Source organism: Equus asinus, chromosome 1, assembly GCF_041296235.1.
Source record: "Equus asinus isolate D_3611 breed Donkey chromosome 1, EquAss-T2T_v2, whole genome shotgun sequence".
Classification (NCBI taxonomy): Eukaryota; Metazoa; Chordata; class Mammalia; order Perissodactyla; family Equidae; genus Equus; species Equus asinus.
In genome coordinates this window covers 202,506,922-202,534,265 of record NC_091790.1, presented here as the reverse complement: position 1 = coordinate 202,534,265, position 27,344 = coordinate 202,506,922, and the positions used below count along the sequence as shown (strand labels likewise).

The 27,344-nt window shown below is 58.4% G+C and overlaps 2 protein-coding genes across 2 annotated transcripts; one reads left to right on the top strand and one right to left on the bottom strand.

The window, feature by feature from the left end:
- Window positions 1-449: 449 nt before the first annotated feature.
- Window positions 450-8,409, top strand: ATG9B (autophagy related 9B). Its single transcript, XM_014828980.3, has 14 exons — window positions 450-1,014; window positions 1,172-1,215; window positions 1,390-1,454; window positions 1,646-1,807; window positions 2,308-2,449; window positions 3,941-4,695; window positions 4,864-5,017; window positions 5,217-5,396; window positions 5,965-6,201; window positions 6,364-6,497; window positions 6,667-6,763; window positions 6,958-7,081; window positions 7,168-7,309; window positions 7,477-8,409. Exons 1-13 carry the CDS (start codon window positions 465-467, stop codon window positions 7,293-7,295), a joined length of 2,772 nt encoding a protein of 923 aa, XP_014684466.2. The 5' UTR covers window positions 450-464; the 3' UTR covers window positions 7,296-7,309; window positions 7,477-8,409.
- Window positions 8,264-26,562, bottom strand: NOS3 (nitric oxide synthase 3). The gene is made up of 26 exons (XM_014828979.3): window positions 26,353-26,562; window positions 24,609-24,711; window positions 24,119-24,267; window positions 23,758-23,920; window positions 22,298-22,389; window positions 22,071-22,212; window positions 21,653-21,792; window positions 21,373-21,547; window positions 20,749-20,850; window positions 19,942-20,136; window positions 19,745-19,818; window positions 19,411-19,555; window positions 19,017-19,121; window positions 16,212-16,279; window positions 15,765-15,881; window positions 15,485-15,659; window positions 13,590-13,722; window positions 13,389-13,467; window positions 13,073-13,260; window positions 12,332-12,504; window positions 11,846-12,056; window positions 11,671-11,758; window positions 10,538-10,659; window positions 9,574-9,722; window positions 8,995-9,189; window positions 8,264-8,885 (listed from the first exon to the last, which is right to left on the bottom strand). Exons 1-26 carry the CDS (start codon window positions 26,514-26,516, stop codon window positions 8,724-8,726), a joined length of 3,609 nt encoding a protein of 1,202 aa, XP_014684465.1. The 5' UTR covers window positions 26,517-26,562; the 3' UTR covers window positions 8,264-8,723.
- Between the last annotated feature and the right edge of the window lie 782 nt (window positions 26,563-27,344).

Below are 27,344 nucleotides of genomic sequence, written 5' to 3'. Positions count from 1 at the left end.
TGTTGATCACTGTGTGTGTAGGAGGGGGAGACAAGATTTTGAGAAATCAGATTTAACATCTTGGCCCCATAGTCCTATAATCCTTTGATAGGATTTTCTTTTTGCTTTTGCTATTTTGGCTGCTCCTCTCTGGCATCCCCTTTAAATCCACTCAGGGTTGAAGATGGGACAATAGATGTCTCCTCTGCTCTGCTGCCCTTCAGCTCCTGCCTCTCCAGCCTTCACCCCTCCCAGGCACGGAGGCGGGGCCCCGAGAGGCTTGGCCACAGGTTGCCCTAGAAGGGGTGTGAGTGGTCTGGTCGGACAGGTGACTGTGAGCTGGGACGCCTGAGGCCTGCCCCAACTGAGTCACCGTGCTGTTGTTGTCACCATCCTTGTTGAAGTCCCTGCTCAGCAACCCAGACCTCCGTGGAAACAACAGCAGCTCCCATCCTTCCAAGCTTTCAGAAGAAGGCGCCGGCCTGATGGTGAGGCGAACGGGTTGGGGGGGGAGCAGGAGGCAGCGGGGGCGGTGGGGAGACCTGGGGCCTGGATCAGTGCCCCTCCTCCCTACGCCACTGCCTCCTCTTCCTCCCCCTCTGTGTCGGGGGCCTGGGGGAGGGAGGGTCTCCATCTTCTCTCTGTCCCCTGCCCCTCACACAAGAAGCTCTACTTCCTCAGCTCCCCCTCTGGCCCTGGGGCCCCCCTGCCCAGTGGTGCAGGCCCCAGGGACCTCTCAGTCTCGCCACAGTGCCCTCCCCACCCCAGCCACCCCCCCAACACAGGCACGGCCTGCGATGATACCCATCTCTGCTCCCCAATCCTGGGGTTCCCACTCCACTCCACCCCTGGCCTCGGTGACTCCCCCTCCCACATGCCGATGCCCCCAGGATCCTCCTGGGCTGCGGATAGGCCCTCTGATCCCAGAGCAGGATTATGAGCGGCTGGAGGACTGTGACCCTGAGGGGTCCCAACATTCACCCCTCCATGGGGAGGAGCAGCAGCCCCTGCTTCATGTGCCTGAAGGGCTCCGAGGTGAGGCTGTGAGGGTGGGGCTGTGGAGGGAGTGGGTTGGGGAGGACCTGGGGGCTCCAGGGCTTCCTCCAGGCTGGGTCTCTGGCAGCTGGTTGGGGGCGTGGAGAGCTATCACTCAGGTGAGAGCAATTCCCAGTGCTCTCCCCTCTGTGTCCAGGCTCCTGGCACCACATCCAGAACCTGGACAGCTTCTTCACCAAGATATCCTTTGTGCTTGGCCTGGCAGTGGTGGCATGGGAGGGCCCCTCGGGGCTGGCATGGTTCTTGGCAGGGAGACTGAGGGTGCAGTGGGTTGGAGGCCTTGTTGGGGGAGTGATGGGAGCCTCCTCTGGAAGGTCCCTCTTGCCTCAGGCTTATTTCTTGACACACTGCCACATCTACAGCTACCACCAGAGGAATGGCTTTGCCTGCATCTTGCTGGAGGATGTCTTCCAGCTGGGGTGAGATGCTTGTCCCGGACCCCAAACTCTTCCTCTTGCTTCCCTAGTAGTGCCTGCTGCTCCACCCAGTGCCTCCACAAGCAGCCTAGGGGCTTGGCGGGGGTGGGGAGGATAACTGGGCTGGTCTGGAGGGTGGGGCAGGACCTTGCCTGGCCCTCACGTCTGATCACTGCACCCCCTGCGCCCCCCAGACAATTTGTTTTCATTGTCACCTTCACCACCTTCCTCCTTCGCTGTGTGGATTACAATATTCTCTTTGCCAACCAACCAAATAACCGGACAAGACCTGGGCTGCTCCACAGCAAAGTAACCTTGTCGGATGCCATCCTACCCTCAGCTCAGTGTGCCCAGCGGTGAGTGACAGCCGGTGGGGGGGTGGGGGGATGAGCAGACAAGAGCCCTCCTCCCCCTTGTCCCATGGTCTAGATCAGAGGTTCTCGAAATTTTTGGTCTTAGGACACCTTTAATACGCTTAAAGTTGATTGAGCATGCCTAAGAGCTTTTGTTGAGGAAACTATGTCTCTCTATATTTGCCTTATTAGAGATTAAAGCTGAGAATGCTTTAAAACATGAGTGTGCCCAAGCACACATTGTATCAGCTGTCAATGTGATGTCTCATAGCCTCTGGAAAACTCCACTGTACACTTGTGAGAAAATGAGAATGAAAATGGCAGAAAACCTTAGTATCTGAAAAAAGTTTTCAGACACTTGCAAGGGTCTCAAGGACCCCAGGGCCCATGCTTTGAGAACCGCGGGATCTCTCTCTCCATAGCTTTACCATCACTCCCCAAGTCTGGTCTCCCTCTCTATTGGGCCCCCACTTTCTCTCTGCTCTCTGTCCTGCCCAACACAGGATCCGCTCCAGTCCCCTGCTGGTCTTCCTTCTGATCCTGGCAGCGGCCTTCTGGCTGTTCCAGCTGCTTCGCTCAGTCTGCAACCTCTTCAGCTACTGGGACATCCAGGTGTTTTACAGGGAGGCCCTACACATCCCACCGGTGAGCTGGGTGGGCATGTATGTGGAGGGGTGCTGTGTCGGGGGGCAGAGGACAGAAGAGGAATGAGGGCTTTAGAGACAGAAGGACCCACTGGAAGAGGGCAGAAGGCCTCACTGACACCCCCCTTAGGCCCCGAATAATGTTAGGAGGTGGAGTTCCACCACTTATAAAACATGGTCCTTACCTAGCGGGGCTTAATGGATTGAGAGAGGTGGTGGGAGATGATTTATAGTCACAGACTGTGGACCAAAGAGTGGGTATTTAGAGGGAGGGCAGTCATCTGGCTTTACAGAGCAGGAGAAATTGGGGGGATGCTGAGAAGGAGGGAGGTGGGGAGGCATTCCAAGCCCCGATGCAGGAAGGGTGGAAGCAATGAGCCTCGGTGGGCAGCAGTGAGATTGGCCTGGCAGCCTGCAGCTGAGTGTTCAGGCACTGGTGGGTGACCCCACCCCACTTCCTGGCCTCGCCCCCTCTGGCAGTAAGCCGCTGCGTGGGTCCCTTCACTGTCTCTGTCATGCGTTGCCCTTTCCTCCCTGTCTTGCTCCTGCTCCTTGCTCTGTTCCTAAATTCTCTCTTTAAGGCACAGCTCAAGGGCCACCTTCTGCAGCCAGCTTCCCTTGCTCTGTCCAGAAGTCCAGAGCCTTCTGCACAGCTCTCCTGCACAGCAAAGGGGAGAGGTTCTAGAAAGCCCCGTTGAGTGGGGGAGCACAAGGCATAGTGCAGGGAGGAGCTGGACCACTGCTCCTCTGGGAGGCTGCTGGCTCTCCTCTTTCTCTGTCTCCCCTCTTTGCCTCCTCCTCTCTTCCTTCCAGGGGAAGGGGAGACCCTGGGCTGGACTGGAGATGCTGGCCTGGAGGGACTTCACTAAGCTGGATTGGGGGAGCTGGGTGAAACTGGGCTCAAATGAGGTTTGCAGATGATATCCAAATGAGCTCTGACTGTGCCCCACCCCAGATGTGGACACAGTGTGTGTCTTAGGAAAGTCAATCTGGTGATGGAGTGGGATGGGGCTGGCGGTCTCAAAGAATGCTGAGGCAAAAGGTGGTGAGGCTTCTCGGCCCACGTTAGCTGCACCCTCAGGCCAGCAAAGAGAGGTTCCCATTCCCTGGGCCGTTAAGTGTCTTCTCTGTGCAGGGCTGTGGGAGGCTTAGGCAAATCTGCTCCCCCAGAGCTGACATCAAATACCTGAAGAGTTTAACTTATGAGGTGTCGCTGGGAAGCACATGACTCAGGGCCTCAGCAGTGCCGGGGACATGAGGGACACAATTCAAAAGAGGATGAAAGGAAGTAGGAAGTGCCCCTTGTTAGTGACAAAGTTAGGGGAGGGCAAGAGAGGGCAGGCAGCAAAAGGTGGCAGGTTTCATGCCTGGGGACACTGGGTGAGGAAGCGGGGAGGGGGCGCTGAGGGATGTAACTCTGGTCCTCGTGAGTTTGGGCATCACCGTGCAGAGGAATCCAGGTCGCTGGTGCTCACCCACCCCCTCTCGGCAGGAGGAGCTCAGCTCGGTGCCCTGGGCGGAGGTGCAGTCCCGCCTCCTGGCGCTGCAGAGGAGCGGGGGGCTGTGCGTGCAGCCGCGGCCGCTGACCGAGCTGGACGTCCACCACCGCATCCTGCGCTACACCAACTACCAGGTGGCGCTGGCCAACAAGGGCCTGCTGCCGGCTCGCTGCGCGCTGCCCTGGGGAGGCAGTGCGGCCTTCCTCAGCCGCGGCCTGGCGTTCAACGTCGACCTGCTCCTCTTCCGCGGGCCCTTCTCCCTCTTCCGCGGGGGCTGGGAGCTGCCCGATGCCTACAAGCGCAGCGACCAGCGGGGCGCCCTGGCGGCGCGCTGGCGGCGCACGGTGCTGCTACTGGCCGCCGTGAACCTCGCGCTGAGCCCGCTGGTGCTGGCCTGGCAGGTGCTGCACGCCTTCTACAGCCACGTGGAGCTGCTGCGGCGCGAGCCGGGCGCGCTGGGGGCGCGCCGCTGGTCCCGCCTGGCCCGCCTGCAGCTGCGCCACTTCAACGAGGTGCCGCACGAGCTGTGCGCGCGCTTGGCCCGCGCCTACCGCCCCGCCGCCGCCTTCCTGCGCGCCGCTGCACCCCCGGCGCCCCTGCTCGCTCTGCTGGCCCGCCAGCTCGTCTTCTTCGCCGGCGCGCTCTTCGCTGCTCTCCTCGTGCTCACCGTCTACGACGAGGACGTCCTCGCCGTGGAGCATGTGCTCACCGCTATGACCGTGCTCGGGGTCACCGCTACCGTGGCCAGGTGCGTGCTACGGGAGATGCCCTGGAGGGGGACATTCCTCCGACCTGGGGCTGGGCTGCTCTGGAATCACTTTCCCTCCCACCGCCGGCGTCCCCCAGCCCTGCCTCCCATCCGCGCGCACATCCTCCTAAACGCAGGACCCTTCTCTACTCCGATCCCGCCCTCTAGGTCTTTCATTCCAGAAGAGCAGTGCCAGGGTCGTTCCCCACAGCTCCTGCTGCAGGCGGCTTTGGCCCACATGCATTACCTTCCAGAGGAGCCCGGCCCTGCCGGCAGGGTCAGCGCTTACCGGCAGATGGCGCGGCTGTTGCAATACCGAGCGGTGAGGGCCCGAAGGGGGCTGCGGAGGCCACTCTGGGAGGGGGCGTGACACAAACCAGCACTGGCCTGGCTATCCCGTGAGCCGGGGAGTGACTGGGCTGGAGGTTTCCTGCCCTGGCGAGCGTCCCTGGAGCCCTCTTGGTCCTGTCACGAGTGGCCCCTTCAGCAATCCCTTTGCTCCCCTACCCCGGCTTCCCCAGGTCTCCCTCCTGGAGGAGCTCCTGTCCCCTCTCCTCACCCCCATGTTTCTGCTCTTCTGGTTTCGCCCACGTGCCCTGGAGATTGTTGACTTTTTTCATCACTTCACTGTGGATGTGGCTGGGGTTGGTGACATCTGTTCCTTTGCCCTTATGGATGTGAAACGTCATGGCCACCCTCAGGTCAGAGCCCTTCCCTGGCTGTGTGCTTGTGGTTAGGTAGGGGTTTGCCTCACTCAGAGCAGAGCTGGGTTCTACCCACTGCTCCATCGCTTGCCACCTGTGACCTTGAGCTAGTCACTCCACTTCCTTGCGCCCTAGTGTCTTCATCTGTTAAATGAGGACAGTGACCATGGCCAATGAGCTGGGCTGTTGTGAGGATGACATGAGATGATGTGTGTAGAACCCTAATAGAGTTCCTGGCACACCTTAACGCCAGTAAATGGGGGTGATGACCACCAGAGAGGCTGAAAAACAGCTGGTGAGTGGATGGGGCTGGAGTCAGGCCAGCCCTGGGATCTGGTGTGCATAGGGTCAAACACCGAGCCCTCACCGTATCCCAGTGCTGGGTCTGGACTCTAGTCCTCCCCTGCTTCTGTATTTTGGGTGATCTTGAGCAAGTCCTCATGTGGCCTCCATTCTTTCACCTGGAAAATGGGCCTAGTGTTTCCTCTCCCACCTACGCGATGAGGCTCCCACTCAGCTGTAAAAGCAGTGTCCACAGCACCTGAAGGACTGTCCTTGCTCTCAGTGGCTCTCGGCCGGACAGACAGAGGCCTCGCTGTCTCAGCGTGCAGAGGATGGAAAGACTGAGCTGTCCTTGATGAGGTTCTCCCTGGTACATCCGCAATGGCGCCCCCCAGGGCACAGCTCCAAGTTCCTGGGGCACCTTCGAGGCCGGGTACAACAAGATGCAGCCTCCTGGGGTGCCACCTCGGTTCGCAGCCCCCCCACCCCTGGGGTGCTCAGCAACTCCTCCTCACCTCTGGTGAGTCGCAGCCTGGCCTGCTCTTCTGCCCTCACCGCGCCTCCTTTTTCCCCTCCCCTTTTGTATTAACCTGCTCACTCATCCAGCCTGCTCTCCTGCTTTCCTTAGACCTCCCCGCTGCCCTTCTGTCCTCTCTTCTGACCCGTCTTGTCTTGCTCCCAGCCGGAGGCCTTCCTAGCCAACCTCTTGGTGCACCCCCTCTTGCCTCCGCGGGACCTGAGCCCCACAGCCCCCTGCCCAGCTGCAGCCACAGCCAGCCTCCTGGCTTCCATTTCCCGCATTGCTCAGGACCCAAGGTGAGGGGTGGGGGCCTGAGATGCAGGGGAGCAGGGCTGGTGGGGCTGATCCTCCAGGAGGAGGGCGCAGGGGCACTGGGGGTGACTAGGAAGGGGAGATCAAGCCTGGCCCTCCCCGTGCAGTGGAGGGGGGAGGGGCATGCCTTTGATCCACTGAACTCTGTTCTAGCTGTGTGTCCCCAGGAGGCACTGGGGGCCAGAAGCTGGCCCAGCTCCCAGAGCTTGCTTCTGCTGAGATGAGTCTCCATGCTATCTACCTGCACCAGGTGAGTAGAGGGGTGCGGAAAATAGAAATGTGGGGAGAAAGCAGCTGAACCAAATGGGTACTGAGGAGGAGGCTAAGGAAGTACTTAACAGGAGCTGGGAGAGGAGATTTCAGAACCCTCTGCGCCTAGCCTAGGGGCTGGGCCTCACACTGCGGGGCAGGAGGGAGCCCCTCACTCCTCTTCCTTCTATCTAGCTCCATCAGCAGCAGCAGCAGGAACTGTGGGGTGAGGCTTCGGCCTCCACCCTGTCCAGGCCCTGGTCCAGCCCCCTGCAGACACTCTCGCCTGATGAGGAGAAGCCATCCTGGTCAAGTGATGGTGAGGCAGTCAGGGTGTGCAGGGAACAGACCCTGGGTGGACCGTGGGCGTCACGGCACTGCCCAGCTGATGGCTTTTCTCATCAGGCTCCAGTCCTGCCTCTAGCCCCAAACAGCGGTGGAGAACCCAGAGGACCCAGAATCTGTTCCCTGGAGGGTTTCAGGAGACCACAGACACCCAGAAGGAGCCTGGCCAGGCCCCTAGCACTGACTGAGGGGGCTCCTCTGGGTCAGTATTGTCTAATTGGCGCAGGGGTGGGGGAATGAACAGGAAGTTGGACGGAGCCAGACTTGGAGGCATGGGAACAGTGGTGGGAATCCAGCATGATGGGAATGGTCATCTCTGGAACCTAAACCTCTGGACTGCTTGCTACGATGAGTCTTCTCCTTCCCCAGGTTCCCTGGCTTCTCCAGCCACAGGAGATCAGACGAGGGGGAGTGGAAGGACACGCCAAGCCCTCTTTAGAGGCCCCCCATGGACTATGGGCCCAAGGATGCTTTAGTTGGGCAGGACTTGGAGGTTAATGATGAACTAGCCCCAGAGGGCAGAGAAAGAGCAAGAGAAGAGATGCCGAAGGCATCTGGAAACAAGTCTTAGGGACGATTCCCACGTGGAAGGGCTAAGGGGACACCTCCCAACTAGCTGTCCTGGAGCAGTTGCCTGGGAAGCAGTCCCCAAGTATCCTCAAGGTGGAGGGCAGGGCCAAGGCAGAGGCCAAACCAAACCTAAGGACAATAGTGAGGGACAGGGCCTGAGAGGCAGTGGGTCCTCCCGGCCCGCCTGGCCTCCTGCTTCCCACCGGACTTGTGGAGGGGGGCAATGGGGGCTTGCGAGTGGAAAGGCTGATGTTTTTGAAGTTCAGCACTCGTGTGACGTCTGAGGAAGTGGGTGTGACTCCTCATCCTGTCTGAAAAAAGCAGTAAAGGTTCCTCACGGCTGTATTACACATCGTTGTGACCTGGGTCTCTGCCATCCTCACTCCTGGCAGCTGAGAGCTGTACCTGCTTCTCAATCAAGAGCTAGGAAGCAACACAGGAGAACTGCCTGTGATTGGCTGGAAGCCACGTTTCTAGAGTGCTGGGTCAGTGGAGCGTGTACACTGCAGCGCCCCATCAAAGAATTACCACGCCTCTCCTGCCCCACCCCCTAACACCCGCATCTGCATAAGTTAAAAGACAAAGCTTGTCGTTCTCTAGTTTTAATCAATGGGAGCTGGGTTAGGCATCTTAGTAGTTCTCATAACATCTGGTCCAGTCTCTTATGGTGAGTTTTCACGAATAAATATTTGAATGATTTAGAAATTAGGTGTCAAGATAACATACTCCTGAGAGAGGTAAGGGGATCTAAAAATTCACCTAAAGAACACCAAAGGGGTGACAGTGGGCCCTGGAATACCACTGCTGGGAGGGGCCTTCCAGATTTACTCAGACCCAGGTAAGGGAAGGGGTCTAGAGAGAGAAAGGGACATTCGCTCATTCCGGAATAAGGTGAAGTGTCCACAGACTCCGGACAGACAAGGGAAGGCACCTCGGGAGGGGAGTGGGGGAGGTGGCCGGTCCTGGTTAGGCCGACAGGGGAGCAGCAGAGCCAGGATGGACCGACAGCCCCTCTCCGGGAACCGGGGTAGAAAGCAAGAGGACTCTCAGCGACCAGAGGTGTCTGGGCCGGGCGGGTCGAACGCCCAGGGCACTGTGCCCTGCAGATGCCGCTCGTGCAAGGAAAGGCTCTGGGTGCGTATGCGGCTTGTCACCTCCTGGGTGCGCAGCGTGAGCCCGAAAATGTCCTCGTGATAGCGTTGCTGATCCTGCGGAGAAAGAGCGCAGCGGGTCAGAACCGCAGTAGGGGGATCGGTACCGCAGTGGGCTCCGCCCCCGGCATGGCCCCGCCTCGCCCCGGGACCGGCTCCTTCGCACCCGCAGCACGCCGATGACGTCGCCGGCCTCGTCCAGTTCCATGTCGCCCTCTGTCGCCAGGATGCGTTGCACCGTCTGCAAGACGCTGGTTGCCATGGTGACATCACCGCAGACAAACATGTGGCCCCGATCGAGGCACAGCACGCGGTACACCTCGGCAGCCAGCTCGGTCCGCAGGATGTCCTGCACGTAGGTCTGAAGGGAGGTGGGGTTAGGGACATGCCCTGGGGGCGCGGGCCGGGAGGGGAGGGAGAGGAGGGCAGCAGAGGGCGGGCCCGAGGGGGAGGGCGAGCCTTAGGTGTGAAAAAATTCCTAGCCGGCCGGATGAAGCGTAAGTGCGCTGGGGATGGGGTCTAGAGAGGCGGAGCCAAGCAAGGGGCGGGGCGGGGCTTGTTGAGGGTGGGTGAGACCAAAGGGCGCGTTGGGCACGCGGATGGGGCCCAGTGGGTGCGGGTGCCTGAGCGCCGCTGGGTGGGAGCAGAGGGGAGGGCCTGGGCCTGCGCTCACCGCTGGAGCGCACGTCGGTCCTTCCCCCTGTCCCTAATTTCAGGTTACCCCCGCCCCCTTAGAGTCCCGCACCTTAGGGCTGTCCGGTTCCCTGGAGAAGGCGGTGAGGACGCGGCCAAATACCCCGCGCTGCTGGGCATCCTGCACCTCGTCGCGGTAGAGGTGATCGAGCTGGGAGCATCGGCAGCCGAACACCAAGGTCATGGGGGCGGGCTGCAGCCCTGCAAGCAGTACTGTGGCTTGGGCGAGCCCTCTCTCCCGGGGCCGCAGCCCCAGCGACCCCTCCCGCTGGCTACCCTCGCCCTGGCTGACAGCCCAGCCTTTCGGACAGAATCAATCACTTTTGGCTTTTTGGCCTCTAGGAGAGTGCAGGATGCTTTCGCAGAAATCTTGTCTGACCCTGATTTACACAGAAGAAGCCGAAGCTTACAGGAGATGGTGACTTCCCTCCAGTGGAATGACCCTGCTGCTCCAGAACGTGGGGCTTCTGACTCGGAAAGTGAAGCCCTCTGCAGTCTAACACTGCAGTTCTGGGACTCTATCCAGCCCCTTCCCTGCTCCAACCCCCTATTCTCCCACACCTTCAGCTCCCACACTTTCTACCTTCCTCTCAGCCCAGCCCCCTTCTTTCGATTTACCAGTTGCCCTGGCCCAGCCTGAACACCCTGTAGCTTCCTTGGGACTTGGACATGCCTAGCTGAGCTCCAGCATAGTCCAGAGTTCACCTGGGGCATTTCTTGTCTTCTGAGTTCCAGCCCCATCCTCTCCAGACTTCCAGTTCCTCTTGTCCCTTCGTCCCTAATCCAATCCAACAGCTACTTTGTGTCTGGCACCAGGAAGCCAGACCAACAGGGCACTGCCCTCGCCTCTAGGCCCTCCCCCTCCCCTTGGTCTAATAAGCTTCTTTTCATTGTCGTGACCCTGGTTCCTTGCCCTTTTTCCTACCTGGTTCCTGCCTTCCAGGCCCTGCCCCTTTGTCCCTAGATTGTGTGATTCCCTCCTGCCTTCTGGTCGTTCTCTTTGCCACCAGCCTCACCTTTGCTCTCAATGTCGTGCAGCCGCTCCTGCCAAAATCCCCGGAAGGGGGCGATGCCCGTGCCGGGGCCCACCAGGATGCAGGGCAAGCTGGGGTCCGGAGGCAGCCGGAAGGAGGGAGCCCTGGTGGAGAGACGCTCCGTCAGGCTCCCTTGGCTTCCCCAGCCCCTGTGTGTCCCAACCTCAGCGTGGTGGAGAGAGGAGAACCCAGTTCACTGGAGATGAGTTAATACTTGTGAAGAGCTCATGACAGTGTCTAGCTCATAGTAAGCACGATGTGTTTATTAAAAGAACTCTGTTTGCAGGCAGAAATGCCCTGGACCTGCGGTTTTGGGTGGTTGGGTCAAAAGGAAATATAGTTCAATTTGAAGAATGTTTTGACCTTCTCAGTTTAGGAGATTTTGAAATACGGGGAAGGGAAGGATAGCCTTTTGGTTCATCACGGGTTCACTGAGTGTGTTTATTTTGAATCGTGGCCTCAATGTTGGTATTTGGTTTGTATTCAGTAGGTTGGTGCGGTTTATCTGTAATTTGGCCTCCTGCATGGATTTGGGGCACTGGGCCTAGCTGGTGCCACTCTGGGAACTCTTCTTAGTCCCACTCGAGACTTTTGGCTCCTGGCTGCTGAGTGGGGCAGGACTTCTGAACAGAGCACGAGACCCTCCGCTTTCTCTGAGTCCTCGGTGATACTATGGTAACTTCACTGGTTCTCCCCAGACTAAGTGGGGACCTGTTCTTGAACAGGGCACAGTTCCCAAGTGCCAGGCCTAATATCACACTGACCCCAAGGATATAGTGAGGAACACAGTACCCCTTCTAAAAGCAATAGGGCCTGAGGGTCTAATCTCAGTCCTGTCTCCGGAAGCTGCAGTTTCAGGGCAGGACCCTAAGTCCAAATCAGTGAAAGGCTCAAAGCTTAGCCAAAGTTCTGAAGTGGTTTAACTGGACGCCCCATCCTTGGTATGTTAGGTAGGCCCCTCCTGCTCATCAAAGCTTCCACCCTTACTCTGTGTAACTGTCCACCCATTCCTCCATCTGTTCCCGGTCATCCATTTGGCACTTTGTCCACCTCTGCTTGGACAGACACTCTTCTTGACGCCCCTCCTGCCTCCATCCCCCACAGTGCTCACTTACCCCCTGATGAAGCAGGGTACAAGGTCTCCGGCCTTGAGTTGGCTCAGCCATGTGGAGCAGACTCCATAGTGCAGGGGGCCCAGCCCATCTAGGGGATTGGGGAGGAGAGGGAGCCAGTGAGGGGCCCATCCTGGGGTCACTGTGTGGCCCTGGCCCTGGCCCTCCGCAGCCTCACCCTGGGTCCTGTATGCCAGCACGGCAACTGTGAGGTGGATCTCTCCTGGGTGGGTGCTGGGGGCTGAGCTGACGGAGTAGTACCGGGGCTGGAGCAGGGGCAGCTGGGTGAGGAGCAGGGCAGCAGGCAGTGCCACCGAAGGAAACTGCTCCAGCACCTCCAGCAGCGTGGGGCAGCGGAACCACTTCCATTCCTCGTAGCGCCGGGGGTCCTGGTGGGGACAGGGTGCAATGGGACCTCCCAACCCTGCCTGCTGACCTCCCTTCTTGACCCCTTCCCAGCTGAGCCTCCTTGGGATTTCGGCCTCCTCAATTCAGGCCAACACTTCTCTGTGCCTGGCTCTTTAAGACCTCGAGCGAGCGTTCAGAGATGAATTAGTGACTGGAGCTGGGTCTTAAAGCCCCAGTACGCATTAGCCAGGTGGGCTCCCCTTCTCAGCTCATTCTGCCCCACTAGCCCATGCTCCCCACTGGGCTGGCCCCCAACCTGGCTGAGGGTCTCAAGCTCCTGCTGTTCACTGGGCTCTTCTGCCAAGGTGCTGAGCAGTCGAAGGAGTTGAGGGCTGGGCGGGGAAGTGATGTCCAGGAAGAAGGTGAGAGCCTGGCGCAGCGTGCACGGGGGCAGCCGGGGGTCCCGCACCCAGCTTGGGGGAGGGCCACCTGGGGGTGGTGCACAGGGGAGCTCTGAGGAAGGGGTCAGCCAGAATTGCATTGTCTGGTGTGGTGATTGCTTCTTGGGAGGTACATGGGGACTCATCATGCCTCATGGTGTTTTATCAGAGCCCTTGAACAGCGGTGGCAGGGCTGTCTCGGCAGCCCCTGTGTGTGTGTTTGGAGGCGCCTCACTGGTTTGGGTTGGTCTGGGCTCCTCTGCCTCCCTCCCCACCCCAACTTATTTTTAACCCCAGGCACTGGTGTGGCAGAAGGTAGACCCCATGCCAACTACAGAGCCAGCGAGGCTGCCGGGGGAGCCTTTGGGAGGAGCCCAGAGGGAGGGGACACCTTTATGGGGGTGGGATGTGGGTGGTTTCTGAGAAAGAAGCCTCATCTGTGGACCATCCAGCAACAAGGCCAGCCTGGCAGGAGGTGGCACAGCCACTCCAGGCGCAGTGGTGCTGGCTGTGAGCCGAGGTGGTAGCCCTCTGCCAGGTCATGAACCCAAGGGGATCCTGGGGCCAGGAAGATGGAGCAGGCTGTCACTGTGGTGCCCCAGATCACACCCCCTCACCAGGGCTGCCCTTCTCCAGCTGTTCCACTGCCACGGGCTCGCCTGCTGGCGGCGGGTCCTCCACACGGCTGAGCAGTGCCTCCACGAGTCCCGGCCGGTTGGGTGGGCAGACGCCTATGTGGTCCCCTGGCTGGTACTGGAGCCCCTCCTGGCCTCCAGTGTCCAGGCGCACCAGGATCGTGGCCCGGCTGGGGGTAGGGAGAGGGGGCAGTTATGGGGGGCGGAGGGTGGAGCGGGGGAAAGCAGGATGTGAGAGAAGGATGGGGGGGTCTGGGAAGGAGGGGCCAGGACAGGTCGGGGGAGTGGTCCTCCTCACGTGGACTTGCTGCTTTGCAGATTTTCCACTGAAAGGACTGTAGCCTGGAACATCTTTCGCCGGTGCACATGGATCAGGCCTGCGGGGGAGCAAACGAGACCGAGCCTGAGGCAGGGACCTCCCCTCACCCGCTGAGAGTTCATCCTGGGACCCTAGTGAGCCTAGAGGGCCAGCAGGGGCAGGGCGAGGTCAGGGACACACCTGGTAGCAACTGGAGGCCCTCAGCCTGGGTGCTTAGCCGGTACCTCTGGCGCTTCCAGCTCCGTTTGGGGCTGAATATGTCCCGGGCAGCAGCCTTGGCATCCTCTCCCACGCAGAAGGTCTCACAGGAGGCCTGAGGGGCAAGGTGGTGAGGGCCAAGGACCTCTGGCCACCAGGGAGGGCTCGAGCAGTGAGGAGCTCGAGGGGGCCAGTGTAGGAGGTTGAGCTGGGCTTGTTGGGTCCCCAGTCGCCACCTTCCATTCTGAGGGCTCCAGGAGCAGAGGGCCCCAGGAGCGGGAGGTGCCTGTCTGTGAGATCAGCAGCTGCAGTGGCCGGAGGGAGAATGCGATAGACACTGATGGCACCTTGTTCTTCTGCCCATGTCAGGGCTTGGCTGCTGCGCTAGCTCCCCCTTTGCACGTGATTTGTTGGTGTTATACCCACTAGTTACGTAATCCGGTGAGTGTTAATCTTGTGTCCCCAGGAGCACGGTGCTTGGCACACAGTAGCACTCAGTGAATAGTCTATACATTCAGAACTGCGTTCAAATTCTGACTCCTGTACTTACTTTTTACATGCCTCAGTTTCCCCATCTTTACACCTCATTAGGTTCTGCTGAAGATTAAATGAGATACTTTATGTAAAGCCCTTAAGTGCTCCTGGAGTGGGACACCAAATATGGGTGGCTGTGGGAGAGGTCTCTGGCTGGTCTGTCTTTCCCTGCACTGCACACAGGGGGCTGGAGGAGGCCCCTGGGGCAGGATCCCTTGGGAGAGGCTCATCCTATTTTTTTCTGCTAGCTCAAGTCTGGCACACTGCTTGGCCAGTCCCCAGCTTGAAATCTAGGGCTCATCCATGATTGGCTGCTCCCTCCCCTCCCACCACATCACCAGACCTGTTAATCTTTCTTTTGTGTGTGTAAAGGCTTATATCTCTTCCTTCCTTCCTTGGCCCCCTCCCTTCCTTCCTACCTCCACTGCTACCACCCTGCTTAGCTCTGAGTCTTCCTGCTTCTAGTTGGTGGCTCCTCCAGTTGACCCAGAGCCTTTGGAGAGGTACCCCTAGACTTCATGTTGGGTCCTCCCTTCTTTCATCTGCTCGTAACTTCCAGCCACTTTCCTTGGCCTGGATTCTTTAGTCTTGTTTTCCATTCCCCCTTCTCCTGAGCAACCCCTCCACCTGGGCCAGGTGGCCCTCCCCAGCCCACTTCCTAGGATGCCCTCCTCCTTTCCATCAGTCCAGACCTGCTGAGCTCCAGCCTCAGAACCCTGGCAGGGCCGGTGTTGCCCTGGAACAGCATCAGGCCTGGGAGAAGGAGCCCTGTTCAGCTCCAGGCATAATCCCCACACAGGGCAGAGCTGCCTCTGGAGGAAGCCCAGGCTTCAAAAGTCACAGCCCCAGAAGCTACCCCTCCTTGCACTCCCCTCCAGTCCAGGCACCACCCCAAGCCTGTCTGGCCTCTGACTTCCTGTGGTTTCTGTGCTGGCCTCAGCTTCAGCCCTCGCCTCTGTCTAACCTGTTCTTGATCCTTCCTTCTCCCTCCATTCTGCCCTCCCTGGGCAGAGCACCCTGCCCTGCACCTCCTCCCTTTGTGCGCCCACTGAGGGGGCTGAGCCTCTGCCTGACTGAGGCTCCTGTCTGCCACAGCCAGGCACCTCCCACGTTGTTAGGGTCATGTGGTCCATTACTCAGGACAGCCAGAGAGCTGGCTGTGTGGTGGCAAAATGACAGTGGATTTTGGAAGGAACAGGAAGGGACCAGAGAGCCACACAGAAGCAGGGCAGCAGTGAGGACACCAGCCTCAATATTACAGGTCTCAGGGGGACGTGTCCAGACTGGAGTGAGTCAGTGAGAGGTCGCAGGGGTCAGATGTCGGGACAGGCCCAGGGGCTCACCTGGAAGGCGGCTTGGGCCCAGCCACGGAAGGCCTCCTCCTGGCCGCACAGCTCGTCTCCCTGGCCCAGCTGCAGGAGCCGCTCCCCACCCAGCTCTTCCAGCCGCGTGTCCACCGCACGAGCAAAGGCGCAGAAGTGCGGGTACGCCCGGGAGCCGAGCCCGAACACACAGAACCTGGGGTGCAGGGAGCCGTCACTGGAGCCCACCCCTGTCCCAGTCCATGTGTGCCCAGGCAGCTTGCCCTCCCCGCACGCCTCCCCTCACTGAGGGTCTCCAGACCTGAGGGTCCCCAGTGCCCCTGCACTGTCTGTGTTACTGGATTCCTTTCTCTTCCGCCGCCAGGAGGACACCAGTGGGTCTGAACAGGAGACGCTGTTGAAGCGGATTTTGTAACTCCTGGCAAGAGAGGACAAAGACAGGGGTGTCACAGGCACAGCCCTGTGACACAGCCAGGGGACAGCTTCAGGGCCTCTGCATCTGGGGCAGGAAAGGCTCTGCCCCTGGGCTTGGCTTCGCATCCTTGGGGGTCTCCAGACCTCCAGGTCCTGCTCTGCCTCCCCTACCCTCTCTGAAGGAGACCTCAGGACTGACTGGCCCTTAGTGCCCTGGGGGCAGATCATGAGGAAGGAGGGTGTCCTGAGGCTGTGGTGGGGACCCAGGCCTCCTCCCACCTGTCCTCTTGCTTGTTGGAGGCACAGAGGGAGAGCTCTCCAGATGCCCACTCACTTGTGCTGTTCTGGCCGAGGGGAGCTGTTGTAAGGGCCCGACATCTCCATCAGGGCTGCTGCGAAACTCTGGCAGGGGGGAGTGTTGGTATCATGGTTAGTTTTATTTTAAATTATACAGAAGTTTAAAACTGTACCAAGCTTTGCCTTAGTATTATTATTTGTAACTTTTAATTTTAATTTATTTTGAAAATTTCAAAAGAGGTGTTGGCTTTTTGAAAACATTACAGAAGCATATAAAGTAATAGAAGAGAAAATCTACCCTTCTCTTCCCTCCAGTCTTACTTAGCTCCCAAGGCATGCTCTATGGGCAGGTGTCTGACTTTCTAGTCTTTTCGTTGTATTTACATACATATCTGTACTTATAGTATTTTTAAAAAGTAAAAATGAGACTACTATATTTACCTACTTTTTATCAATAACCTGTCATGGATGTCCTTCCAGGTCAACACACCAAGGTCGACCTCGTTCTTTTGCATAGCTATGTAGCGTCCTATCATTTGTACGTACCATCATGTAGGGCCTTCCCTCTGACTGAGGACATCTGGGGGATCCACAAACAATGCTACCACACACTCATATGTGCTTGCTTCCTCTTTTGCATACGTCAGTAAGATAGTCCTTAGAAGTGGAATTGTCAAGTGAGAGGATTTAAAAGCCTGATGGGGTAGTCAAGCCATCCTCCGGCATGAGAGTAGAGGGGTGCTCTTTCCTCACACCTATCAACACTGGACGTGACCAGTTCTTACTGTTTCAGCCGATTCAACAGGTGGAAAACAGCTCTCAGTCCCCCTGAATTGCCTTGATCACTAGTGGCACTGACATTTTCTAGAAGGCTGGGCTGCCTCACATGCTGCCACAGAAACAGCTTAGAGCTACATGGAACAACCTTCACACAGGAAAGAACAAAAATGTGGCAAGGCCAGAGCATCTCATTGTCGGCTGTAGATGCATTCGGGTCTGCAGGCTCGCAGTGATTAGCATGCGCTACCTTAATTTTACTCTTTGGATATTTTGTAGAAGTGTAACATACGTACAGAAGAGCACACATAGCATAAACGGACAGCTTTATAGATTTTCACAAACTGAACCTACCTGTGTAATGAGCATCCCATCAAGTAATATCACCAGCATCCTGGAAGTCCTCTTTGTGCCCCCTCCCAGTCACCACCACCCCTCATGACCCCAGGGTAACCAACCACTTTCCTGATTAGAACACCACGGATTAGTTTTGCTTGTTTCTGAACTTGATGCAAAGGGAACCCTATGGTCTGATTCTTGGTTGTCTGGCTTCTTTCCCTCTACACGATGTTCTGAGACTCGTGTGTGCTGTTGTGTGTGGCTGTAATTTGTTCACCCTCATTGCTGCGTCGCATTTGATTAGAGTGCACTGTGTTTGTTCGGTCTACTGTTGATAGTCCCTTGAATTGTTTCCAGTGTGGGAGCATTGTGAACAACGCTGCTGTAAATATTCTTGTTTCTGTCTTTAACGAACATATCCTCTTTTCTGTGGAGCATTTTCCTAGCTTTGCTCCATTTGTGAAAATTGGAGGTAAAATTTACACACATTGAAATGCACAGAACTCTAAGGCACAGTTCAATCTGTTCGGCTGTTTGGCAGTTTCATGAAAAAAAGTTATACATCTACCGGCTGACCAGCAATTCCACTCCTAGGTATTTATCCAAGAGCAATGAGCACATAAGCCCACAAAAGCCTAGTACAAGAGTGTTCGTAACAGCTTTATTCATAACAGCCAAACACTGGAAACAGCCCAAGTGTCGGTCAACAGCAGCGTGGAGAAACAGCCTGGTGTATTCACACAACCAGTGCTCTTGGTGGTGGGAGGGAGCGAACTACTGAATCACTCGACAGCGAGGTGGACCTCTAAAGCAGGCTGAGTAAAAGAAGCCAGAATGCTGTATGCTCCTCCCTATGACGTCCTAGAGCAGGTGAAACTAACCTAGGTGACAGAAATCCGAACGCTGGTGGCTTTGAGTAGGGAGATTGCCTGGTAAGGGGATTGCCTTGGGGAACTGACAAGGGGACTTTCTAGGTGATGGAAATGTTCTTATCTTGATAGGGTTGCAGGTCACATGGGTGTAAATACTACTTTTATACTAAAGAAAAAGTGATTTTATTTTTCTTTAAAAGGCAGATCAGAATGAGGGCTGAAGTGGACAGCAAGGAGGGGAGAAATCTTACAGAATTCCACTTTAGGGTACTTCAGGAGTACTGAGTGCTAAGAAGGCATTTGTCACCTAGAAACCGAAACAGATAGGGGCCCCAGCAATGAAGGCAGAAGTGCCAGAGAAGCTTGAAAGATAATGGTTAACAACGAAGGATTGAATGGTGCCACTCTAGTTCTTCCTTTAAAGATTTGTTCAGAAAGTGAAGTTGCCCAATCTCTGTTGGCATCTGAGTGCTCTTTTCTTTTGTCAAGAAAAGAAAAAGCTGAAATTGCGTATTAAGTGGAATGTTCCTGTTTTTCTCATTTGTCAATGCCCGAGAGCAGTCCAACCTCGTTGGCCAGCCAAGAAGTGCCTGCCACGTATTAAAAACTGGCACTGATAATGGAAACGACTTGGGTACACAGTTAAGCAGGTGTGTGTGCGTCCAGGGCAGCCCCCGGGGTGGGCCTGGAGCGTGGCTTGTGCAGGCTCACGGGTCCCAGTGGAAGGTCCATGCTCCCACCTTGGGGATTCTCGTGGAGTCTCTACTTTCCATTATGGGTGGGGGATTCCTGCCCAGCTATTCCGTTTTGAGTCTCCCCTCATTCCCCGTGGCCCCTTTCCTGGCAGGCCTCACCTCTCCATTCTCTGGGGGATCCCCATTCCCGAATGTGCTGGTCACCACCAACACCAGTGTCTCGTGCTCGAGGGACACCACATCATACTCATCCATGCACAGGACCTGTGGGCGAGGAAGAGACCACTGTCTGGACTCAGCCCTGCTGACCTGGTCCTTCTCAGTCTGGCCCTCCCTGGCAGGGCAAAGTCAGGCCTGACGCAGTCCCTGACTCCTTGTGGTTCCCAGGTTCCCCGTGGGCCCTGACTGTGACCCCCCTCTCTATCCTCCAGGGCGTGTCTGAAGATGCGGGCAGCGCCCTCTACCCTGCCGACCTCACCCCCCGGGCTCACACCCCCCCCCCCCCCCCCCGCAACCACTTTCAAGATCCCTGCTCCTCTGGGCTCAGCCCTACCCGGGGGTCGAAAGCCTTCCGGAAGAGCCTCCCCAGCTGCTGTGCGTAGCCCTGGGCCCGGCCGGTCTCGGAGCCGTACAGGATTGTAGCCTTCACTCTCTTTGCCATCACGGTGCCCATGAGGGAGGCAGAGATCTTCACAGCACTGTGGGCAAGGGTGGGGTGAGGGGGTCCCAGGTGCACGGAGCCGGGGCCTCCCCAGGCGCACCGTCTGGACCCCATCACAGCAAGGTCTTGGGGCACTGGGTCGTGGGTGTGCCTTCCCACTGGCCCAGACCACCGCTGGGGCTGTTCTCCCAGGTGTGGGGGAAGGGAGCACTCTTAGGGCACCTACTTGGCCACTTCCTTAAAGGTCTTCTTCCTGGCGAGGCCGGTGCCCTTGACTGCACTCCCCTTCCAGGGGTCTGGCTGCAGGGGAGCGGTGGGGGGAGTGGAGAGGGAAGTGAGTAAAGAAAACAGAAGATCGGAGGACACTGGGGGGCCGCCTAGTTAGAGCCAGCCCCAGTGGGCAAGAGGCAGTGGGGTGGGCACCTGGTAGTGGAAGGCAGGGGACAGGACATAGTTGACCATCTCCTGATGGAAGACAGGGGTGAGGCTGCCCGAGATGGGGGGCACAATCCAGGCCCAGTCGGCAGGGCAGCCCCCCCTCGCCTTCTGCTCATTCTCCAGGTGCTTCATGAAGGAGGCTGTGGCGGCGTGGTGGTCCACAATGGTCACTTTGGCCAGCTGGGGTGAGAGAGGGAGGGAGCGAGAGGATGGGCTTAGGCTCAGGCTACAGACCCCACTACTTGTCACCCCAAGCCCCCTGTGCCCTGGTCACCCCGACTCTGACATATACTGTGTTCCCCCAAACCCTGCTGTGACCTCTAACTGCAGCATGCGTGGTCATGCTCGAAGTTCAGCTTGTTAAGCAGGTCCAGTCTCTGGCATCTTTAAGCCCTGCCCCCCCAACAAAACATCCTAAACTCTTGAGAGCCCAAGGAATACTCAGCAGGCACTAGTTTCCTCAAACTATGATGCTCAGCATGCCCTCGATCCTGGAATTAGAGTTTCCAGAATCCAGTGGGTCCCACAAACTGCAATACCCAGTATGCCCTGGGGTCCAGAATTACTAAGCATGCGATCATCAGCTGGGCTCCTGGCACATACCAGGCCCCCATCTTGCAGCACCCGCAATAGTATGTGCTGTGTCCCCAGAACTGCAGGCCTAGCATGCCACATGTCTCTTGGACTATGGAATTCCTTCCAGCCGGCTCCAAGTCCTGCCCCATTTTCCAAGTGCCTCCCTCTCTTCCAGCCCCGGCCTCTTGCCCTCCTGGCCAGGTTGGGCCTGCGCACCTGGTAACTGTGCAGCACAGCCAAGTTGATTTCCACCGCTGCCTTGTCTTTCCACAGGGACGAGGTTGTCCTGGTATCCAAGTCCATGCAGACGGCCACATCCTGGGAACAGGGGTGCATGGCATTGGTGGGGACAGGGCGGTGGGGAGTGGATCTCTGTCTCAAACTCGTGAGTGGAAAGAGTGAGGGTGGGTGGGTGGCACGTGGCAGCCTGACTGCCTCTTTGGGGCTGATTCAGGTTCTTGCCTGCAAAGGCACCACAGAGCAGAAAGGGACACTGGGCACTTCTCAGCCCTGGGCCTTAGTTTCTCATCTCTAAAATGTCTTAACTCACATTCTTTTGGGGTCAAGGTCTGTTTTGAGAAGGTGATGAAAGCTATAGAGCTATAGATTCTATCCCCAGGAAAATAACTCTATATTCACACACACGTGTGCACTCACACCCCATTGCCCCAGCCTTGGAGGTTTCAGAGCTCTCCGGAGTTCTAGTTTAGGAGCCCCTGACATCACTCAGATTCTCTAGTTGCTGACATTCTGTGGATCTTTTTGCCAGTCAAAGGCTTCAGCCTGGGAGTGGGTGGGGCACGCAGCTCCCTGTGGCCCCTCCGCTCCGCTGGGCCTCACCTCCAGGATGTTGTAGCGGTGAGGGTCACACAGGTTCCGCGTGCCGATCTCAGTGCTCATGTACCAGCCGCTGAAAGGGGCCGCAGGGAACTCCAGGCCCCCGATTTCCAGCAGCATGTTGGACACTGCCGGGAGCGCGTACCAGCGCAGGCCCAGGGCTGCGAACCACTCCAGCCTGGGGGCATGGGGCGTGAGATCAGGTCCCCTGTGGAGCCTTGCCAGCCTGGCCACCCCCTGGGCAGCCCCCTCCTCCACCTGACCCAGTCCTTCTCGTGCTCACGTGGGGTGCTCCAGGGGCACTTCAAGCACCAGCTCGGGGGGCAGAGTGAAGAGTTCCGGGGGTTCATCTGGGGCCTGGAGCAGCAGGGGCAGCACATCAAAGCGGCCATTTCCTGGAGTCCAGCCATGCTGGACGCAGAGCTGCACGGAGCAGGGCACGAGGCAGGTCTGAGGGTCCAAACTCATGCCCTCCTCAGGGACCCCCTTCATTAGCCACCTCCCATCCTTCATCTCAGGGATCCCTCATTGACTGGATCTCCACACCCACCTAGGGGCCTCCTTCTTTGGTATCTCCCATCCTTCATCTCAGTGAGGGTGTCCTCTTCCTCCCTCACCGACCGCTCTTTGACTGGACCCCCGTGCCTCATCCCAGAGCCCTCATTGGCTGGCTTTTCCTTTCTCTACCTCTCTATGCCCACCTCGGTGATCTCCACGTTGGCTGGGTCCCCCCGCACAGAGCCGTCCTGCTGTCTGTAGCCTGCATAGCGCACCAGTTGGCTGTTCCAGATTCTGAAGTCTCCGCGGCCCGGGGCGCGCTGGGGGAACACTGTGATGGCAGAGCTGACATGGGGACAAGAGCTGGTCAGAGCCCCAACTCACCACTACCTGCAGGAGGGTGAGTCTGGCGCTGTGCAGGTGCACTCACCGAAGGTTGCCCCGGTTGGTGGCGTACTTGATGTGGTTGCATATGCAGGTGAACATCTCCTGCGCAGAGCTGCAATCCCGCGCATCAAAGACCTGAGCCAGCCAAGACAGGGGGACAGGAGGGGGATGGGAGTCTTGAGACCAGCCTCAGGAGAAGGTAAGAAGGCAGGGGAGGGAGGAATGGCTTTGTCTGTGGCCTTCGAAGGCTGGAGGTGCCACTAGCTGTGAGCCATGGTTCCTTCTCCCCCTGGGAGCCTCCCTGACCATTTGCATCCTCACGGACCCCTTCCTGCCCTGTACCCTACACACTCGGCACAGCCTGGTCTGCTCCTCATCTCCTTGCTAGAGGCCTCCCCTGACTCCTACAGCAGCTAACTTGGTACCCGGTCCAGAGAAGGGACCCGGTGACTGCCAAAGTGATGACTGGGGAAGGGCATCAGCTGCTGGGGAGAAAACTTAGGGGTGTGGGTGGTGAGTTCTGCATTACCCACGGTGCTCAAGCAAGGGCAGGTGGCCCTAGCCAGTCATCAGACTCTCCTTGAGCACACTGATGATGGGAGGGGGGCTGGCTACACTAGGTGTCCTCCAGGGACTCTGCCCATCCTGACATTCGATGCTAAGAGGAGCCATCTTGACTGGCTGAGTGGAGGCTCCAGCAGGAGGCTGGGAGGTCTCTTTCCCGCCTGAGGGGGGAGAAGACTCGTGTTAGAGACCAGGCAGGGGGTGGCAGTGGCTGGCCTGGGGCCAAGGGAGGGATGGTGAGTGAAGTCAAATAAGGAAGCTCTGCTGGGTTCAGAGTTGACCTGACACTCCCAACAACTGAGAGGGGTTTGCATGTCAGAGAGGATTGGTCTTATTTTATTGGAGAGTCCTTTGGGATTTACTGAACATGTGGCCAGATTCCAGATTCTTTGGTGGACAGTTATAGCCAAGGAGGCCAAGGGCACGGATTCAATTCCCCTGTGGGTCAGCTTGCTTCTCTTAGTGCTGGGCCACAGGCTGTTCCAGTGACCCCAGCTCACTCTGAGTCATGTGGCAGGCGTGTGGAGGAGGATGTGGGGCCGAGGCACTGGGCGACCAGGAGGGAGCAGTGTGTTTGAGGTGAGGGGTCTGGGCTGGGCAGGCGAGGCCCACATGGAAGACGCAGCCAGCAGCCTTTTCCAGAAGGCTGCTCCGTTACTCTGACAATACCCCCCAGGGATCACTGCTCAGCTATCGTCACCAACTCAGTGTCCCCAAGTGTTTCTCCCTCTGCCCAGCTGAGGCACTTCTGTGGGCTTACCAACTAGGACTTAGCTACTGGGCTGAGGCCTCCCCAGGGGTACCAGTCTCTAAGGGAACGGGCAGGGATCTCCTTGATGCTTGGGAGCCCCCAGGGAAGGCTTAGGAGCTGCCTGCACCTCTCCTCCCCACTTTTGTGTTCCCCAGTTCCTATCCCAGCTGCTTGCTGGCCAGCCACACCTGCAGTTTCCCCCACTGGATCCGGCCCACACAACGGGGAGCGTTGCGCCAGGCCTGCTTGGCCCCAAATACCAGCTCACTCTCCCGAAGCTGGTAGGTGCCCGTGGCTGCCACCTCGGCCTCCACCTCCTGAAGACGCTGCTCGTGGGCCTGGGAGCCGCTCCTGGGGAGGGGAGGGAGCAGAAGGAGTCGTGTGGGGTGGGGAGACCCCAGGCTTTGTGTGAGTGTTGGGGGAGGCTGGTGGTGCTGAGCTCAGGCCCATGGTGTCAAGATGGGGGGTGGGAGTGGCTCCCGGGGAAGTGGTCTCAGCAAGACTCAGGGGAGAGGACAAGGGTGGGCTGTGGGCTCAGAGGGGTCTCACCTCTTGATGGAGCTGTAGTACTGGTTGATGAAGTCCCTGGCCTGACTCAGCAGCTGCTCAGGAGGCGGAGGGCCCTGGGACGGCCGGCTCTGCAGTTTCCGTGGAAACACCAGGGAGCCCAGGCAGCGTCTTGGGGTGCAGGGCCCATCCTGGGTAAGGGGGGCAGGGGGTGGAGGTGGAGAGAGCAGGAAGCACAAAGATCAGAACCACGCCAGGGTGCAGGGGCTAGGAGGGGGGGCAGTGGGAGAGAGGGGCTGGGAGGTGTGGGTTCAGGGCCCGGGCTGAGACTGGAAATAGAGGAGAGGTTGGGCTGGGTTAGGGCAGGACTTGGGGCAAGGGCTGGAGGCCGACAGTCACCAAAGACCCCTGCACGTCCCTTAGCCCCTCTGCTTCTCCCCAGTCTGCCCTCTTTTTGGAGATGAAGGGCCAGTTCAGGAGGGCGTGGGCCTCAGCTGTGCTGACTCCGAGGGGCTGGGAGGCACGGCCTTACCTGCTGGGACTGGGCACACAGGGTGTCGTAGGTGATGCTCCCCACCTCCCAGTTCTTCACACGAGGGAACTTGGGCCCCTCTGGGGGCCTGGCGAGCGGGGGGCTGTTGAGAGCCGGGGTAGGGTCAGGGGGGAGGAGTGTGTTTCCTTTTGGATGTACCCCTGAGATCCCTCCGATAGTATTAAAAATCTCAATGATTTACTGCTTGCCTGCCATACGCTTTCTTACATTTTCCCTCGTCAGCCTTCACGACAACCTTGGGAGGGAAGCAATAATTGCATCCCCGTTCATACAGGAGGGACCTGAGGCTCAGAAAAGTTAGGAATCTTGCCAGCGGCGGCGGAAAAGGTAGAGCTGGTCCCTTCTCTGCCCAGGTCCGCCTGACTCCCATGCCTGCGGAAGCTCAGCCAGATCCTGGGGTGCTGAGGGCTGTGCTGCTGAACCCCTGAGCCCTTGGCCAAGGCTGGGTCCTCATCCCCGTGCAGGGCCCACCTCACCTCCTCTGGACATGGGGTGTCCAACCCCTCAAAGTTGTGATGAGCCTCACCTTGAGGAGACAGAGCCTGTGCCCGGGCTGAGGGAAGCCCCAGCAGAGATTCCCCAGCCCTGATTTCCCTCCCCACTCACACCCCTCCTGACAGTGGCCATCGTGTGAAGGGAAGCCTCAGAGACCTTATCACTTCCTTCCAGAGCCGCCAGGCCAGCGGCCGGGAGGAAGGGAGGGCCTCGCGTCTCGGGTGCGCCAGTGCAGAGCCCTTCCCTGAGGAGCTGTCTGCAGCCTCAGCCGCCCTGCTATCCTGGCACCCCACCTGGCCTCCAGCGCGTCCTTCCTCTCTCCGGGAACCTCTGCCCAGGGAGGCCCTTCTGGGAGCTGGAACTGCAGGGTCAGTTTTGGGGTTGACGGCCACTAGGAGGAGGGGCCTGGAGCAGAGAAAAAGGGCCTACCTGCTCTGTCTTCTCAGCCTCCCACCCTAGGACCTGAGCCTCCTGGCCCAACTCTCTCCCCCTTCTATGAGACACCATCTTGTCACTCTCCTGTTCCTACCCCTCCCAGCTCCTTTCCTCTTCTGTTAAGTAATCATTGCTGTTTGTTGAAGTCTTGCCATGAACCAGAAACTTAACACAACCCCATGGGGGTGCGGCCCTGTGGCCGAGTGGTTAGTTCACGTGCTCTGCTTTGGCGGCCCAGAGTTTTGCCAGTTTGGATCCTGGGCGCGAACATGGCACGACTCATCAGGCCACGCTGATGCAGCGTCCCACATGCCACAACTAGAAGGACCCACAACTAAAATATACAACTATGTACTGGGGGGATTTGGGGAGAAAAAGCAGAAAAAAACCCAGAAGATTGGTAACAGTTGTTAGCTCAGGTGCCAATCTTTAAAAAAAAAAAACCCCATGGGGTAAGTACTGCTATATCCCTATTTTATATAAATGGAGGCTCAGAGAGGTTAAGAAACTTGCTCAAAGTCAAACAGCTCTTGGCAGGAGAGCAGCATTCCAACCCTGGCCATTCAACTTGGTAAGCTGGCACCTTTACCCCCGACTTCCACCTGTTGCCTGCTGGCCCTAATCCTGGTCTCTCGTCTGAGCCTCCCTGACTTTCCTGTTCTGTTCACAGTGACAGCCCTTTTGCATTGATGACCTGGCCGTCCTGGCTGGGCTGCAGGCTCCAGCCCTTCTGAGCCCCCGGCTTTAGGCCTTGACCCTCCTGCCACCTGCTCCTAGCCCCCAGGGCCCTCACCTGTGGTCTGGCGCAGGCAGGGGTGCGGGTGCGGGTACAGGTGCCCGGCTGGGCTCCGATGCGGGGGAGGCTGGGCCCTGCTTGCCACACAGCCCGAGGCCCAGCCCCAGCCCCAGGCCGCAGGGTGGCCCAGGCTCCTGGCCCACACTCTTCAAGTTGCCCATGTTGGCTTCGCTTCAGCTCTGCCGCTCTGAGCAGAGCACCGGCCTTTTCCTTAGGAAGGGGAGGGGGCAGTGGGAGGGGGCTCTCTGGTGCTGGCCCTCGCCCCGCCCCTGCCCCACACACAATGGGACAGGAACAAGGCCGGCTGGGAGGCTCTAAAGACTCGGCTCCATGCCACCAGCCTGGAGGGTGGGGGCCGGACGCCTGGGTTCCGCTCCAAGGACTAGGGCTGATAAGTGGGAACCCAGGTGTCCAGCGGCGCCCTGGGGCTGCAGTGCGGGAGTCGGGGTGCCGGAAAAATGGCAGGGTGGAACAACAGAGAGTCAGAAAGCCCCTCCTGTGGTCAGACCAGAGGGGAGGCCTTCCACCTGGCCCTTGTGGGCCTTGTCCTGAGGGGTGGAAGGCAAGCACCATGTCAGTAGCGCAGGAGGATTCCCAGACTCTTAGTGACCACAGGGACCTCTAGGCTCTCCTTCACCACTGTCCCTACGTCTAAGTGCGCATGGACCCCTGCCTTTGAGTCCTTTTGGGTTCCTGGGGACACAGGCCCAGCAAAGATGCAGTGACCCTTTGTCCTTGGGTCTGGCATTAGGGTATCCCTTCCCCTCCCTCCCCTATTTCCTGGAACCCCCGCCCCCCATGACTCAAGTGGGGGACACAAAAGAGCAGGAAGCTGCCATCCAGGGCCTCCACCCCCACCCTGTCATCCAGTGACGCATGCTTCCCTGGGGGTAGTAGGTCAGCAGACAGACCCAGCAGTCAGGGCTGAGGCAGGGACTGCCTACTGGGGAGATCTTGGAGGCCCAGCGAGAGTGTGGGGATGGAGAAAC